The sequence below is a fragment of the Castanea sativa genome, chromosome 7 (assembly GCF_040712315.1).
Source record: "Castanea sativa cultivar Marrone di Chiusa Pesio chromosome 7, ASM4071231v1".
Lineage (NCBI taxonomy): Eukaryota > Viridiplantae > Streptophyta > Magnoliopsida > Fagales > Fagaceae > Castanea > Castanea sativa.
Window position 1 is genome coordinate 10732743 of NC_134019.1, and position 17326 is coordinate 10750068.

General features: G+C 38.9%; 1 protein-coding gene across 1 annotated transcript; it reads right to left on the reverse strand.

Annotated features, from left to right (window-relative positions):
• Positions 1-8324: 8324 nt before the first annotated feature.
• Positions 8325-15116, reverse strand: LOC142643308 (choline-phosphate cytidylyltransferase 2-like). Its single transcript, XM_075817873.1, has 8 exons — positions 14900-15116; positions 13674-13787; positions 12153-12248; positions 11158-11200; positions 10448-10603; positions 10272-10352; positions 9041-9151; positions 8325-8866 (listed from the first exon to the last, which is right to left on the reverse strand). The coding sequence occupies exons 1-8, from the start codon at positions 14989-14991 to the stop codon at positions 8708-8710; spliced, it is 852 nt and encodes a 283-aa protein (XP_075673988.1). The 5' UTR covers positions 14992-15116; the 3' UTR covers positions 8325-8707.
• Positions 15117-17326: the final 2210 nt, after the last annotated feature.

The window sequence follows — 17326 nt, forward strand, 5'->3', positions numbered from 1 at the left end:
TTGTTTTCAGTAGGATGTAAGATCCGAGGACCATTCCTTATATAAATTTGCTTAACGCTTAAAGATATAGAACTTAAGATCCGAGTTAATGACCAGTAAGGCACTAATTTCCAGGCGCAATAAGAAATTAACTTTAATCAAGTTTGTGGTCCGAGGACAAGACTTAACCAATTTCCCATTTGATTCTTAAGATCAATAAGTTTAAATGTCAATTTTCCCAAAGTAGGAGGTCTGAGGACCCGGCATAACTAAGGTTCTGTTTAACAAATGACAAGACATCAATTTCCACAAGGTTTGTGGTCCGAGGACTACACTTAACCAAGTTTCTGTTTGATTCTTAAGAACAGTAGCCTCAAATGTTAATTTCCCCAAAGTAGGAGGTCCTAACTAAGGTTCTGTTTAACAAATGACAAGACATCAATTTCCACAAGATTTGTGGTCCGAGGACTACACTTAACCAAGTTTCTGTTTGATTCTTAAGAACAGTAGCCTCAAATGTTAATTTCCCCAAAGTAGGAGGTCCGAGGACCCGGCATAACTAAGGTTCTGTTTAACAAATGACAAGACATCAATTTCCACAAGATTTGTGGTCCGAGGACTACACTCAACCAAGTTTCTGTTTGATTCTTAAGAGCAGTAGCCTCAAATGTTAATTTCCCCAAAGTAGGAGGTCCGAGGACCCGGCATAACTAAGGTTCTGTTTAACAAATGACAAGACATCAATTTCCACAAGGTTTGTGGTCCGAGGACTATACTTAACCAAGTTTCTGTTTGATTCTTAAGAACAGTAGCCTCAAATGTTAATTTCCCCAAAGTAGGAGGTCCGAGAACCCGGCATAACTAAGGTTCTGTTTAACAAATGACAAGACATCAATTTCCACAAGGTTTGTGGTCCGAGGACTACACTTAACCAAGTTTCTGTTTGATTCTTAAGAACAGTAGCCTCAAATGTTAATTTTCCCAAAGTAGGAGGTCCGAGGACCCGGCATAACTAAGGTTCTGTTTAACAAATGACAAGACATCAATTTTCACAAGGTTTGTGGTCCGAGGACTACACTTAACCAAGTTTCTGTTTGATTCTTAAGGATTGTAACTGTATGCGTCAGAGGTACTCATAACTTTGAAATATTAACTGTCAAAAGCACATTTTATTAATAATAATACCTTCTAAGATTATTTACATTCCACGGACGTGGTACAATTCTTTCGTCTAGGTCAGCTAGCCGATATGACCCTATGCCTGCTACTGAAACAATGCGATAGGGGCCTTCCCAGTTGGATCCCAGCTTACCCCAAGCTGGGTTCTTAGAAGTGCCTACAACTTTCCTTAGTACAAGATCACCAGGTGCAAGTGGTCTTAGCTTGACGTGGGCGTCATATCCCCGTTTTAGCTTCTGTTGATAATAAGCCATTTGGACCATAGCTGCCTCACGTCGTTCCTCAAGTAAATCAAGACCTTTCTCCAGGAGTCCATTGTTATTCTCCGGGCTAAAGGAGCTTGTCTTTAGAGTGGGAAAACTAGATTCCAGAGGTATCACCGCCTCGGCTCCATAAGTCATAGAGAATGGCGTTTCTCCCATGGACCTGCGCGGTGTGGTCCGATACGTCCATAGAACATGAGGGAGCTCTTCTACCCATCTGCCCTTCGCATCGTCCAACCTTTTCTTAAGCCCACTGACTATGACCTTGTTAACGGCCTCGACTTGCCTATTTCTCTGAGGATAAGCTGGGGTGGAGTATCTGTTTATGATACCCATGTCACCATAATATTGCCTAAAGGCCTTGCTATCAAATTGAACGCCATTGTCGGAGATAAGTGTGTGTGGTATACCGAATCTAGTGACAATATTTTTCCAGACAAACTTCTTGGAATCAATATCTCTGATATTTGCTAAGGGCTCGGCCTCAACCCATTTGGTGAAATAGTCTGTTCCCACAAGAAGCCATCTTTTATTTCCTGCTGCTCTCGGAAATGGCCCCACCATGTCCAATCCCCATTGCGCAAAAGGCCAAGAACTGGAGAGAGGGTTAAGAACCCCACCAGGTTGATGAATATTAGGGGCGAACCTCTGGCATTGATCACATTTTCTGGCATAGTCCAGGGCCTCTCTCTGCATGTTGGGCCACCAATAACCCTGAGTTAGAGCTCTATGGGCTAAGGACCTTCCCCCAGTGTGGCTCCCACAAATTCCCTCATGCAGTTCCTCCAGTAACGCTTCCGTTGATTCAGGGTGCACACATAACAAGTACGGTCCTGAAAATGATCGTTTATACAACTTCTGATCCTCGGATAGCCAAAAACGTGGCGCCTTTCGACGCACCTTCTCTGCTTCAGACTTGTCCTCAAGGAGGATGTCGTTCTTAAGAAAAGATACGACTGGGTCCATCCAACTAGGTCCAAACCTTATTAGATGTACGCGAGCCGCCCTGGCGGGGATAGGAGTGGGCTCCAGCAGATCCTCCACAAGGATAATCTTGGGCAAGTCTTGAGCCGAGGACGTTACTAACGTAGCCAAGGAATCGGCATGAGTGTTCCCACTCCTAGGGATGTGAGCTAAGACAAAGGAGTCAAACTCTGCTTACTGACGCTTGACCTGGGCCAGATATTCTTGCATTCTTGTGTCCCTGGCCTCCATGGTCCCCATGACCTGGCCGACCACTAACTGAGAGTCCGAGAACGCATGGACTTCCTTTGCACCCATCTTATGTAACATGTTCATGCCTACCAGAACTGCTTCGTATTCGGCTTCATTTTTAGTGGCCGAGAATGATAACCTTAGAGATTTTTCAAAGATAATTCCCTCCGGGGATATCAGAACAAGTCCCACACCAGACCCTCTCTGATTAGCTGCCCCATCTACATACATTTTCCAAGGCGAAGGCCCTGCGGCCGTGATCACACCAACTGAATTTCCCTCCATGCGTGCTTCTTTTAGAGTCTCTTCTGGCAATGGTTCAGTAAACTCGGCCACCAAGTCAGCGAAGACCTGGCCCTTCACCGAGGTGCGAGGTTTGTATTTAACATCAAAAGCTCCTAATATGGTTCCCCACTTTACTACCCTACCAGTGTAGTCGGCGCTGCGTAACACTGCCTTGAGAGGCAATTGGGTCAGAACCACCACAGTATGAGACTGAAAATAATGAGGGAGCTTCCGCGTGGCCTGAACTATGGCCAAAAGCGCTTTCTCCAAGAGCAAGTAGCGCACCTCGGCCTCATTCAAAGACTTACTAACGTAATAGACCGGTCTTTGCACCCCACTTTCATTCCTGATAAGGACCAGGCTGACCGCGTGTACGGCCACTGCCAGATAAGCAAACAAGACCTCGTCCGCCTCGGGGCGAGACAAAATGGGTGGCCGAGAAAGATATTGTTTAAGCTGCTGGAAAGCTAACACGCAGTCCTCGGTCCATTGAAACCCTTTCCACTTATTCAACAATTGGAAGAAGGGACGACATCGGTCAGCTGACCGAGAGATAAACCTATTCAATGCGGCAATCATCCCGGTCAATTTCTGGATTTCCTTTGGGTTGCGAGGAGGCTGCAAGTCCTGAATGGCCTTCACCTGTGCTAGGTTTACCTCTATGCCTCTATGAGTGATCATGTACCCCAAAAACTTTCCAGACCCAACGCCGAAAGAGCATTTCGAGGCATTAAGGCGCAACTTGTACTTTCTTAACACTTGAAAGGTGTCAACCAGGTCTCTCACGTGTGAAGGTATCGTTTTGCTCTTTACCACCATATCGTCCACATACACCTCAATAGTCTTCCCCAACTGATGTTCGAACATCCTGGTCATCATTCTTTGGTAAGTAGCCCTAGCATTTTTCAAACCAAATGGCATGACCTTATAATGATAATTCCCCGTCGGAGTAATGAAGGCAGTCTTCTCTTGGTCCTCCAATGCCAAAGGAATCTGGTGGTAACCTTGGAAAGCGTCCAAAAAACTCATCCAAGGATGTCCGACAGTGGCATCCACCAGTTGATCAAAACGCGGCATTGGGAACGAATCTTTGGGACAGGCCTTGTTCAGATCAGTAAAGTCCACACATACCCTCCACGTTCCATTCTTCTTTTTAACAACGACTGTATGGGTCAACCACTCGGGGTAGAAAACTTCTTTGATAGCCCCAGCCCTCTTGAGTTTAAGCACCTCTTCCTTCACAGCCTCGGAATGTTCTCTAGAAGAGCGCCGAGGTGGCTGCCTCTTCGGAACAATAGCTGGGTTGACATTTAAATGATGACAAATGAAGCTCGGATCGACGCCTGGAGCTTCGTAAGGATCCCACGCAAAAACGTCAATATTGTCCTTCAGAAATTCTAACAATTCGATCTTCTCTTGGTGTGGCAAAAGTATGCCAACCTGGAAGAACCTCTCTGGATTATCAGCTACTGGAAACTTCTCTAACTCCTCGCAATGTGTCTCCTCTCCTGTCACCATCCCAAATGAACTAGGAGCTATTAACTGCTATAAGTCTTTGGTGATTAAAGCCGAAGACTTGGCTTCTGTCTGATGCAGTACTGCAGCCGATATGCACTGTCTGGCTACCGATTGGCTGCCGAGGATTTCCTCAACACATTCCCCCGAGGGGAATTTAATTTTAACATGTAAGGTAGAGGAGACGGCTCCAAGCGCGTGCAGCCAAGGCCTGGCGAGGATGGCTGTATATGGAGAGTACGCGTCAACCACAATGAAATCCACCTCAACCGTTTTTGAGCCGGATTGAACAGGCAAACGGATCTGTCCCTTCGGCACAATGGCTCTCCCCTCAAAGCTTATAAGCGGCGAATCATAAGGAGTAAGATCTTCCAACTTCAACCTTAACCCCTTAAATAGATTAGGGTACATGATATCTGCACCGCTACCCTGATCTATCATCACCCTCTTCACATCATAATTCCCTATCCTAAGCGTAACTACAAGGGCATCGTCATGGGGCTGGATAGTCCCTATTTTATCCTCCTCAGAAAATCCCAAGACGGGCAAATTGAGCTTCAACCTCTTCGGCCTGCAGCCTGTATCCTCGGCCTGAGAATGAGAAACTGCCATCACCCTAGTGGGAGCTGAACCGGTCCTGCCAGGTGCAGCAAAAATAACATTACTTGTTCCTAAAGCCGGCCGAGATGAATTATTCCTCTGATTATTTGAACCAGATTGACTGCCCTGCCCGCTAGGTTGGCACAGGTGCTGCTTCAGTTTTCCTTCACTGACAAGCTGCTCCAAGTGGTTCCAAAGGGTCCGACAGTTCTCAGTAGTATGGCCCACATCCCGGTGGTACTGGCAAAAGAGGTTCTGATTTCTCTTCGCAGGGTCTCCTGCCATCTTATCAGGCCATTTAAAGAAGGGTTCCTTACGAACTTTCTCCAGCAGCTGATGTACTGGTTCCCGGAATACAGTGTTCACGGCCTGAGGTGCTGCCGAGGCAGGCTGCCCAACATAATCCCTCCTCTGCCTGTTATTGTGGTATCTGTCCGACCTGAAATCCCTTCTCTCCTGCGGGATAACCTTCTCCTTTCCCTTTCCTTGCTGTTGGTCTTCCTCCACTCTCTTATACTCGTCAATACGGTCCATGAGGCGACGTACACTGCAAACAGGCTTTTTAGTCAAAGTCTTTCTCAGGTCGTGATCAGTAGGAAGGCCTACCTTAAAGGTATTAAGCGCCACCTCATCAAAATCGCCATCTATTTCATTAACATCTCCCAATAACGGTCGGAGTATGCTTTCAACGTCTCCCCTTCCCTCATGGTCATGGATAACAGCGAGTCCAATGGCCGAGGTACTCTGTTACACGTAATGAACCGCGAAGCGAATGCTCTAGTAAGCTCCCCAAACGAACTTATAGACCCCGACTTAAGGCCGTTGAACCACCTCATAGCAACAGGTCCCAGGCTAGAGGGGAAAACTTTACACATCAGGGTCTCGTTGTGAGGGTGCACCGCCATCCTCTGGTTAAAGTGACTCACATGCTCCACCGGATCAGTCCGGCCATTATAGATGGTGAAAGTGGGCTGGGTAAACCTTCTGGGAAGCCTTCCTTTCTCAATCCTCCGTGTAAATGGAGATTTGGAGAGCTGGTGCAACACCCTACTCATAGCATCGTTGCCTAAGCCCCTAGAATGAGGCTTCTTACGTCTGCGAGTTGGCTGGTCGTCCTCCTCACCGGAGGATGTTGCACTGGTGGGAGAGCGCGACCTTGAGCTGTAGCCACCTCCCCTATCCTCATCTGAGGAAGAATTAGATGAGGACGGTGAAAGCCTACGCTTAGCACGGCATAACCTTCTCTTCAAACGATTGATTTCCTTCTGCATGGATTTAGAACCCTCATCGTGGGTAGTGCTACCCCCTTCATGAATATGGCTAGCGCCTGGGTATTCTGTATGGACACTTCCCTCACGATCCCTTAGATGTTCAAGACGTTCGAAATGATCTTCCGGCTGTGATCCCTGTGACTCTGCATGGTGAGCACCTAAGCCTGCCATAGTATCCCTACCTCTTCTAGACTAGATTTCCCACAGACGGCGTCAATTGTAAGTGCACAATTGCACCTGGACCCAAAGATAATCACGGGCTCAGGCCCAATGAGCCTTAAACAATAAGATTTGTAGAGTGTGGGCTTGAAACCTAGGTTAGAAACGCTGGGATCTTGATAACAGGCTTTTATAAGCAAACACAAGTAAATAAAGAACGATAATGACAAATGTGTCTCCTCGGACTCAAACCGAGGACTATTTCTTTATTATTTCTCTTTCTTCCTTCAAAATTACAAGTTCTTAATTTCTTTCTTAGTTTTCCGATTCCCCTTTTTTCTTTGGCCTTTACCCCCCTTTTATACTGCCTTCCCTGATACTTTTTGAACAGTGACTAGAAGTTTCCACCTCACTGTTTAGGGGTCACCTCCCCATTAATGCGGCCAGAGAGGTAGGTGCAGAGCCTTTAATGCGGAGGTGACAGCCTTTATTCTTGATATTTTCTTTAATACTGGTGCATCTAGAAGATTCAGGATGTCCCCTTTTAACCACTGGTCTCTCTAGAGTTGTGCTTTGACCTTCATAATGAAACTTTGAACTCTCTAGGGCTTTTTCGAGGAGAATCTCGTCCTCGGCTGTATCCTCAGACCCTCGGCGTATGGGCCGACTCATAGAGTTTAACCCTGGAGCAGGTCGGCCCTCCATGTTATAGCCCAAAGGCCCACATGCCCATTTGGGCCATTTTACTCCCCACATGATCAATTAAAACTTTATATTTTAAGTTTTTATAATCTAAAATTATGCACAAAACTAATTCTATGGACCAAATTGTAAATAACATCTAATTTGTACGAAATTTTACATATGCGTTAAGGACGTAAATAACATGTGATCCAATAGTTAGATTTTCAAAATATATAACAATGTTAATTTTTTTAGTGGGAATTGTAACTATTAACTATAATTAAGTTTGTAACTAAACTTTGTCTTTTTTATTTATAAATTTATTCTTGAATTTTGGTAACTTTTTAATTCTTGAACAATTAATGAGTGTGAATAGGATAATGCAAGTTTAGAGGTTAAATAAAAGTTAAGCAAAACAGTTCTCTTTCAGCCATAAAAAAGCAAAACAGTTCTCGAATATTCGTGAATCCAACGATAAATATTAGTAAAAAAACACAAGTTCAATGGTGAAGTAATATTGAAACAATACACATTCGGAGGTAGAGACAGTAATTTATCCACTATTTCTAATGTCAAAAACAGTTTCTGAGTCCAGTGGTAAAAAAAGCGGTAAAGCAATACAAATTTAATAACAAAAATGGTTTCGAGTTCAACAATAAAATGATGGCAAAATAATACAAGTTCAGTGGGAAGAATAATTGTGAATCTAGTGGTTATAAAACAAGAAACTATAATGAGTTTATACATAAAGCTTCAAAAGATTAGGGTTAATGGATCAAATCCTTTAATTAATCAACAACCAAAGGAATTTGGGCTCTTCCTTCATGAATAACTTTCTTTATTTGAAGGGTCTTTTTAGCGCAGTGAAGTGAAATGAAGTATAGTGAAGATGGTTTCCTTTGGCTCCTCCCTTGTATATGAGTCAAGAAGGGATTAAAGATAGTAACTAATGATCCAAGTGTGGTCAGTGGTGTGACTTGTGAGAGCTGATTGTATGAATGTTTGAAATGTTCTCTCTTTTCGTGTTTCCATGTCTTCCTTTTTGCTTAAAGGGCTTTAGTTGAAAATGAGAGAAAGTATGGAAAAGTGAGATAAGAAAGTGATGTGTGGGGAAGGTTTAGGTTTTTTGGTAGTGAACCTTATTTCTGACTTTTTTCTTTGGGTAAAAGGCAAGTTAATAAACTTTGGTTTGCTCGGTCTAACTTTCAAAAGTTTTTAAGTATTTTTTACCTTACATACAAATCAGTATCACTTCCAAATCCCTTCACACAAGTTTTGCCTTTTTCCATACATATGCTATCACGAGCTATTTTCAACACGCAACTGCTTTTCTTTGCTCAAAGCAGATATGCATATACTAATTTTCTTTGCTCAAACCAGATATGCATATACTAATAACTGAATATGAAAGATCCAGGCTACCCTTTAACTGGTTTCCAAGCTTAAGTCTATCCTGTATCTGCCAGGAAGATCACCCGAGTAGAGGTTAATATAAACTACTATGCTTTTGACACCATGAACAAAATCAGCACCCCATAAAGGAACATAAAGAGCAACTCATTTTTCCTCTTCATAGTCATAGTATTCTTCTTCTTCTTCTTCTTCTTCTTCTTCAGAGTCTTCATAGTACTCGTCATCAACTTCCTCATCATATATAAGTCCTTTCAACTGCTGCACCCTAAGTCGCTCTTGTATTCGGTCTCTAATGGCCGTTCCCTGACGTCAGCCCAAAACAAATGTTAAAATCTCAAAACATAAATCAGTACTAACTTTAGGTGCATCAGCTTGTGTGTGCAATAATTATTTATTTAATGAAGCCCGTGTGTGTGTGTGTGTGTGTGTGTGTGTGTGTGAGAGAGAGAGAGAGAGAGAAAGAGAGAGAGAGCTGACCATTTTATGGCAACCTTCTTCAAACATCTCAAGAAATCCAGCAACCCATCGATCAGCATTATCCACCCATTCATTACGATGTACTCTAGCAGTTTTTGCTACAATTTGTATCTGCAAAGTCAGCAAAAAAAAAAAAATCCCATCAGCAGTTTTTACTACAGTTTGTAGCTGTATCTTTTTTTTTCTTTTTTTTCTTTTTTGAGAATAATTTGTAGCTGTATCTGATGCAATTGGTTACAAGTTATTTGAATCGATCTCTTTCTCTAATTCAATCTCTTTCTCTGTTTCATTTCTCTTGTTTTTCCTTCAAATCTGATAACCCAAAGAAAACCGACCCATCCAACCGAAGAACCGACAAATTCGGTTTCAACTGACCATACAGTTGATAGCAGGTCGGAGATCCATCCACCCCGACTTGAGCAGGTCGGGTGACAGGCTGACCCTAAACCCAATCCGAACCAGTACATGGACAGCCCTATTTTCCACTAATTGAACTCGACCCCAAGCAACCTATTATCTTATTCCTAGGTTTTATCCCTATTACCACCGCATGGTACTAACTCTAGGCAACCTTAGGTCATGACTCCCAAAGTTTTATTTCTTTTTTCTTTTATTTTCCAAACACTCGTTCCCCTTGAAAATTAGGTCATCTACATCACTTTTGAAATTTACTAACACATTTGGAACAACTGCTGACATTAATTATTAGTGATTTTTTGTCTCTTCTAGATAACGGTGATCCCAGCAAGCAAGCATTGTAGACAGTATTTAAATCCTGTAGGGTGCATGAGTTACATATTTACAGTGTGAGATTAATATCTTTTGGGTTACCATGCATGCCTATTGCAATTTTCTTTTTCCTTCCCCTCATCCTAGGCACGTTTATTATTGTTGTTATTATTTTTTTTAAAGAGACAATAGGATTTGAACCAATAGTGTCCACTACATGATTATTGCTCTTTATCATCAATCCAAGACATCAATTGATATTTGGTATAAACAGAATTCGAACTCAAGTTCCATATTCGACAACAAAAAAATTTATGAGTTGAACCAACTAGAACCCACCTAGGCATGTTTTTTTAAAACTATCAAGATTGTAAATATTCAGAACAAGAACATGATCCATGCTGTAACACTAACATATTTTTCATGAAGTTCCAAGTAATTTTAGCAGAAGATGCATATACAATGACAATTTATAATGATTTCAGCATTACAACAAACATACCTTCTCTCCGACTTTCTCTTGTTGTTTCTTCACTCTCTCCTGCAATTTCTTCAGACCCATGTTCACTCTAAGCCGCTTTTCCTGATAGCAAGAAATAGCATGATAGAGATCAGTTCATGCACTGGATCAACCATCTTAAAGAAGTAGATAAACGTGATATATGAACAAGAAAACACCTTGACATAGCTAACACCTAGGTCCTTTCTTGTATATCCACGGGCCAAATTACGCATCACATACTGATTGTAATCTTTGAGAATCCTCATTATAATATCAGATGTAGATATCCCATCAGTCCGTTTTGTTTCCTTAAATTTCCCAATGGACTTAACCTGCATCATAGATTTATGATAAACATATTGGAATGAGACCATCAAAACTTTATGGTGGAGAATGATGAAACAATCAAGAAACCAAGAAATATATCCACAACATGTGGAAGTTAATGGAACTGCAGTAGCAAAAGGAGGATCAGTGGATAACAGAATACTTTAAAAAAAAATTAGCTAAAATATTTGGATACACACATTTATCAAAGACCAGACAATTGAGGAAAGAGTGACAACAAGAAAGATGCAAGATAAAATGGATAACAAAGACCCAGTAGCAAAATATTAAACAGGAAATATATATATATATATATATATATATATATATATATATATATATATATATATATATTCCTTATCCAGTTGAATCAGAATTTTCTTTTTTCTTTTTCATTTTTTTTTTGAATAAGTTGAGTTCAGATTAATAATGTGTTACATCATGTTAAGCTATAGTCTGACCATAAGAAAGGGGGAGGAGGGAGAAGAGGGAGGGGAAGAAAATACCCAATGATCAAAAAAGCATATAATCATAGAGTTCAGTAAACACACAGACTTACAAATTCATAGACGTCGTTTCCAGCTCCACTCGCATCAGCATAACTACAATTCCCAGGCAAAGAATAGACAATTAACATACTTGAGGACATAATGAACTTAAGACAAACAAGTTACAGAAGTTAGTAATCAGGCTATAAGAAATCATTTAAAAGAATATATATATATATCTATTTCCACTATTTTCAGATACATATTTGAATATATTTCCACGAGATCATATACTGGAATGCACAAACATCATGTTATCTAGAGATTATGGCATCAAAAATCATAAAGAAGCTGGATGGAGGGTGAGATCATGGGTACAAAATCCATTATGTGCATGTATAATGAAACAGTAGTAAGCTAGTCAACTATTGAAGACCTTGGCCATGTTCTGAATAATCATTACTAAATTATGAATATATATTTTTTTTTCCATGTAGACCATAGTGAAACTTTCTTTTATTTTACCCTAATCAACCCAAATTCAAGATACCATTCATTTGCTATACATAGGCCATATTTTTTCTCTTTCATTATGTTTAGCATGAGGGAAAATCAAAGAGGAAAAAAATAAAGGAGGATGTAAAAAGAAGGATAGTAAATTTCCTTTGCTTGGTTGGGTGGAAGTGGAAAGGAAAAGGATATAAAAGGATTCCTTTCAGCTACAGGCCCATCTTTTTTTTTTTTCTCCCAAATTGGGAGGAAGTGGAACTAAGAGAAAAGTAAAAGAGTCAGTTTCAGTGTTTAATAATTGAAGTGTTGTGACAATATTTTCCTTCCAAACCAATTCCTTCAATGCAACCAAAGACCCAAAGGGAGATAACGTTCCCTTCAGCCCCCTCCCTTTCCCTTCCCTTGCCCTCCCCTTCATGTTAACAAATAATCTAGAAGATTAGAATTTAAAGCCAGGGAAAATGAAACACGTGAACTTTTTGGCACCTAAAGATTTTTATAAAATCCTAAGCTAAAAAACATTGAAAGTATCTTATCTTGGGTTGGTTATACTTACGGAAGAGAATCGTGTGCAACATAGTCAATCTGATGTTTGTCAATGAACTCCTGTGTAAGCACCCATGGTGCATCAGGGATAACCTCATCAACCCATCTGCATCAAGCACAAAAAAGCATTATTCATTCACTCTAATCCAAATATACAAAGACATTAATTGAGTATGATACTGCACATATATTATTCAAGAATCAACCAGCAATCCAGATGCATTAAAACTGTTCCTATAAGTCTTCGGCTTAGTTTAGAAGCTACCCTAAGCTCTGACAGAGACAGGTAGAGAGTTGGATTCGTCATGACACATGGTGCTACTATGGTACTTTTCTTTATTATTCATCTTTAAATATCTTGTCAACAAAACATATAAATACCTTGATTCTCAGGTCTAGTAGCTAAAAACCACAATGAAATTCTATTAGTAGGATAATGCTATTTCACTGAGTGCACAAATCCACCACCATCAAACCCCAATAATGTATATAGGATATTATTAAAATCCTAACACAGCTCCATAAACCAACTCAACTTCTAGCAGCATAAACATGATATCATAAAAAAATCCAATAATAAGCTTAACAATAAGGCAGATTAATTGTTTCTTTAAAGGTCATATATGGGCTTGAGAAGAAAAACTATTTGATGTTAACTCCTAAACCTTAAAAAATAACCTTAGCTTAGAAAAAGAACTCAAGATTAGTCCAACTCACAAAACAAAAAATCAAAGAAAGCAGCTGATGCTCCAAAGAGCTAGCAAATTAAAATCAACCTTGTTTTGCAAGCACCTGACAGATAAGAGGAAGCTATTTCAGACTGAAAGCTATAACCACAGTTATCCATAACTTCTGCAGATGATTTCTTGTAACCTCAACTCTGATGATTCCTTTATCAATTACAAATACTCTCAACCCTTGGAACCGTGAACAGTGAGATCACATTGTTTCCTCTTTGTATTGAGAGAAAGGGACTTTTTCTTTTGGACTATGATTACGAATGTTAGTTTCTCTTAACTTTGGTTTTCTAGTTTCCATTGATTTTTACTTAGTTTCAGTTAAACTTGGTTTTTTCTAAAAGCAAAAATACTACAATAACCACCAAAAGCCAAAGGATATGCTTTTTGAATTTTGTTTGTTAGTTGATACGTCTATTAGTTGTAGGACTAAGCTCAAAGTTAGTTATGGCACTTGGCATAGAATGAGGTATTCTAGGGTTTTCAAAATTTAACATTCTCTCACTTCTGAGAAACAAAGCTCCACTCTGAAAAGCACTGCAGTACACCTCATACAACCTTTGGGCTCAGTTGTGTAACCTGATACTTTTCTTCTTTCCTTTTTCTTTTTTTTTACCCCTTTTCTCTTTTTTCTATTTCTTTTTATTTTTGAAAGGGGGGAAAGGAGGGGAGGCAAAAGAAGAAGTAACCTTCTTAAGACTCTACAAGTTATCATTTTCCTGTGTTTTAGCAGCAACTGACAGAGGCTAAATGAATGAAAATATAAATCTTTAAAAAAAAATACATAGACCAACCTGCAGTGGCGGAGAGACTCGTATCGTTCCTTCTCATTCATAACAGTTTTGCCCTTATACTTGTGGGTGAGTTCATCATTGCAGCATCCAACAAGCAGATAAGTATTTGGAAAACTAGGCATTAAACAATGTGGAAGGCAGCGTAAAGTTAAATAAACTTCGCTCAAATTTCAAAGCATATGGTCATGTTTCTTTTCAGACTGAAAACAAAAGAAAATTCAATAGGCTATATTTTTGGCTGCACAAAATTTCCTTCACTTACACTTCGCAATATAAAAATTCATCGGGATACGGAACAAAGCAAAGGAAAACCAGAAATCAGTAAAGCAGAATCACACATGAGAGGGACAAAAATTTAATAACAAATTCAAGGAAGGCATCTTTGGACACGCCATTGCAATCGAATTCCCCCATATTTTTACTACAATATCTAAACCAACAAATCCATCATCTGAAAATAAACTATTAAAAAAACAAAAAACAAAGACTATTGGTTTATCATTATAAGATGAAATTTTTGATTACCATGAAATTCCCATGTCAAAATTTTAACAATACTTCAAAACTTTTCAATACCACCATATTTCTTATTGATCATGATATGAAATGATGGAAAAATTTGCAAAACACAATCAGGATGGGGTAATTCGATTATCAAAGGATGTCCAAACAAACCCTTATATTATTATCTAAAGTACATTCGTAATCAACCTTCACCAAATAATTTACATGGAAAATCCACAATTCAGCACCAAATTACTAAGCCCATGATAAACTTACAAATCATCATGAATTGGGCCCTTAAAACAAACTCAAATTCCAAAACTAATGAAGCCCATCAAGTAAAGGAACAAAATTTTTCCGGGAAAAGATATCCACCATCTTTTCTCTTATTGATAATCATATCATATTAATGCCCAAACTTGCACATAGAAATAGAAAACAATAAGTATGGAGCAATTCAACTACAGCTCAACGTTTAGCATCAAAATTACTAAGCCCATAACAAACTTACAATCCACACACACACACATACACAGAGAAATCTATTATATATTATGCAAAACCTAATGAAAATTAAGCAACCCAATTGTCTGAAAACGAGATCAAATTCCAAAATTAATGAAACCCATTAAAAAAAAAAAAATTCCCCGGAAAAGCTGTTTATTTTTCTGTTTTAAGTTTTCCCGGGAAACAAACAGAAAATAAAGAGAGTAAATACAGACAGTTTCTTGGCTTGCTCGAGAGCACGGGCGTGGCCGAAGTGGAAGAGATCATAGATTCCATCCGCATATACTCTAAGCGGCCGCTCCTCCATTCCACTCTCTCTCTCTCTCTCTCTCTATAGAAGAAGAAAGAAGAAAGTTGTGTAATGTGAGTAATTGTTTTTGGGCGTGAGAATTGAACTGGTTTGTTAATATGGGTTATGCTTTGCTTGCGTTTAAGGCAACACCCAAAAAAAAAAAAAAAGGTATGTATACAATACAAGCCTTTTTCGTCCATGATTATTTGACTACTACTACAAGTAGTCTTTTTCTACTATTTTATAGTCTACTACTACTATTATAACTCTACCGATTTCCTAGTTTTGTACGGCCCCTTGTTTTTGTCATTTTGGACCTCCTTTTATTTCAAAAAAAAAAAACCCAAACACTGCTTCCTACCTAGTACCTAGTGCCTACTACCTAGCCCTGGTTTTATTTTAAAAGCCAAAACGGTCAAAGATTCAGAATTAGATCTAGTTTTGGCTTTTACTAGTTTTTTACTTAACTTATATTGGACCGATTAAGGGTTCGATTTTCAATTGAACCGGTCGGTTTGATTAGATTTTTTAAACCTGTGGGATTACTTTACTCACCACTCATGGAGATAGAATAATTGTTGGAAGTTTTTGCTCTCAATCATCTTGAGAGCTTAAGGTTGTAGGTTCGGGTAGTGGTATGTCTCACCTAGTACTTAAGTTGTGGGTTTAAATAGTAATATGTTCTACCTAATTCTTGGGTGATCTCATCTTATGCATAACATAATTTAAGTGACCTAAAAGTTAGATAGTAAACCTAATTTTAACGGTAGACACTTTTTAATAATTTATTTTCTACTACTATGCTCTTTCCTTTTCCCTTTTTTTTTAAATCTTTTTCATTCTTTATTTTAACTTTTTAGCCTTTGTCGTATGATTTCCTTTTTCTTTTTTCGCATTCAACTGGGGTTCAACTTTTCTTTATCTTTGCATTGTTTATTTTTTCTTTTTAGCTTATATCAAGTAATTGAATTTATCTTTTTCTTCCTCTTCCTCTTCTTTAGTGCTCGTTGGAGAGAATTTATTTTCTTTTTTTATATAATTTTATTTTACTTTTCTTTTTTCAATAATCTTTTTGTTTGATTCTTCGTCTAGTGGCCGTGAAATAGAGGAAATTTTGGGTTTTGACTTTTATTTGTCCCGTCATGGGGGCCTTGATACTCTGTTTTTTAGGCTTGACCCTTTAAATATTTGGGTTTGAACTTTGAACCTCTAATGGAAAATCCATGTATTGGAATATGGGCTTTCAAGGAACACGTGCTAAGTAAATGTCAGTCAAGCACGGAGATAGGGAAACGACCTCGATGGGGAAATGTCACATGTGGCCTTGAGACTAAAATAGTTGATTTCACATCACATCTAGTTACCATGAAGGCAAGGTAATATCAGATGTGCCTCCCACATTTCCTACTAAAGAAAACTGTCACCAGATTTTGGGAAGGCACAGGTTCCCAAAGCTTGAGACAAGTATACGGTTAGGTTTGGGAATGGGGGGCAAAGGGGCAACTAATGGGCATCCTCATATATTCCAAAAAACCACTGTTTGAGATATATTATATATTAGACTAATAATATAGTCTCAAGTTCATTTCTATTTGGTATACTAATCAAGTCTTCTATTATATTAAAAAAAAAAAAATTCTTCTATTTATACTTGCACTAGAAGTCTATTATCCATAGAGTTTAACTTCATGTTTGTTGACTTAAATATAAGATAGGAGAGTATAAATAAAAAAATAAAAAACTTGATTTGTACTAGAAGTCTATTTATATTTGTACTAGAGATTATAGACCCACGTTTGTTGACTTAAACATAGGATAAGAGAGTAACTCATTGGACATAAATAATCTATAATATATTATAAAAGTTGAATTTGAGGATGCACACTACGATGACACGTGTTTTATCAAAGCTAATTATAATGGCATGTGCCACCATACCTATTCATTAAATATGTGAATGTTGAATTAATAAAATACAATAATACACATCCTTTTGTCTTACAAAATACTGCCAATTTAATTGCAATGTAAAGTCTATTTAGATATAGCTTATTTTATTAAAAACTGAAAATACTGTAGCAAAATATTGTGTGAATAGTATCATGGAACCCATTTTTAATATTTTTTCTGAATAAAGTACTTGTGGGTCACTGGGTCTCGTGAACAGTGCATGAGACCCACTGAATAATGTTCTATATTTCCTGAAACGAGTGCATCCAAAAAAAAAAGAGGAAACACGCAAACGTGAAACGCACAGACGCAAATGCTAAATCCAAACATATACATATTGTTCTTTGTTATTACACTTCATTTTTGGTGGGGGGTGGGGGGAGAACTGAAAAGATTTAAG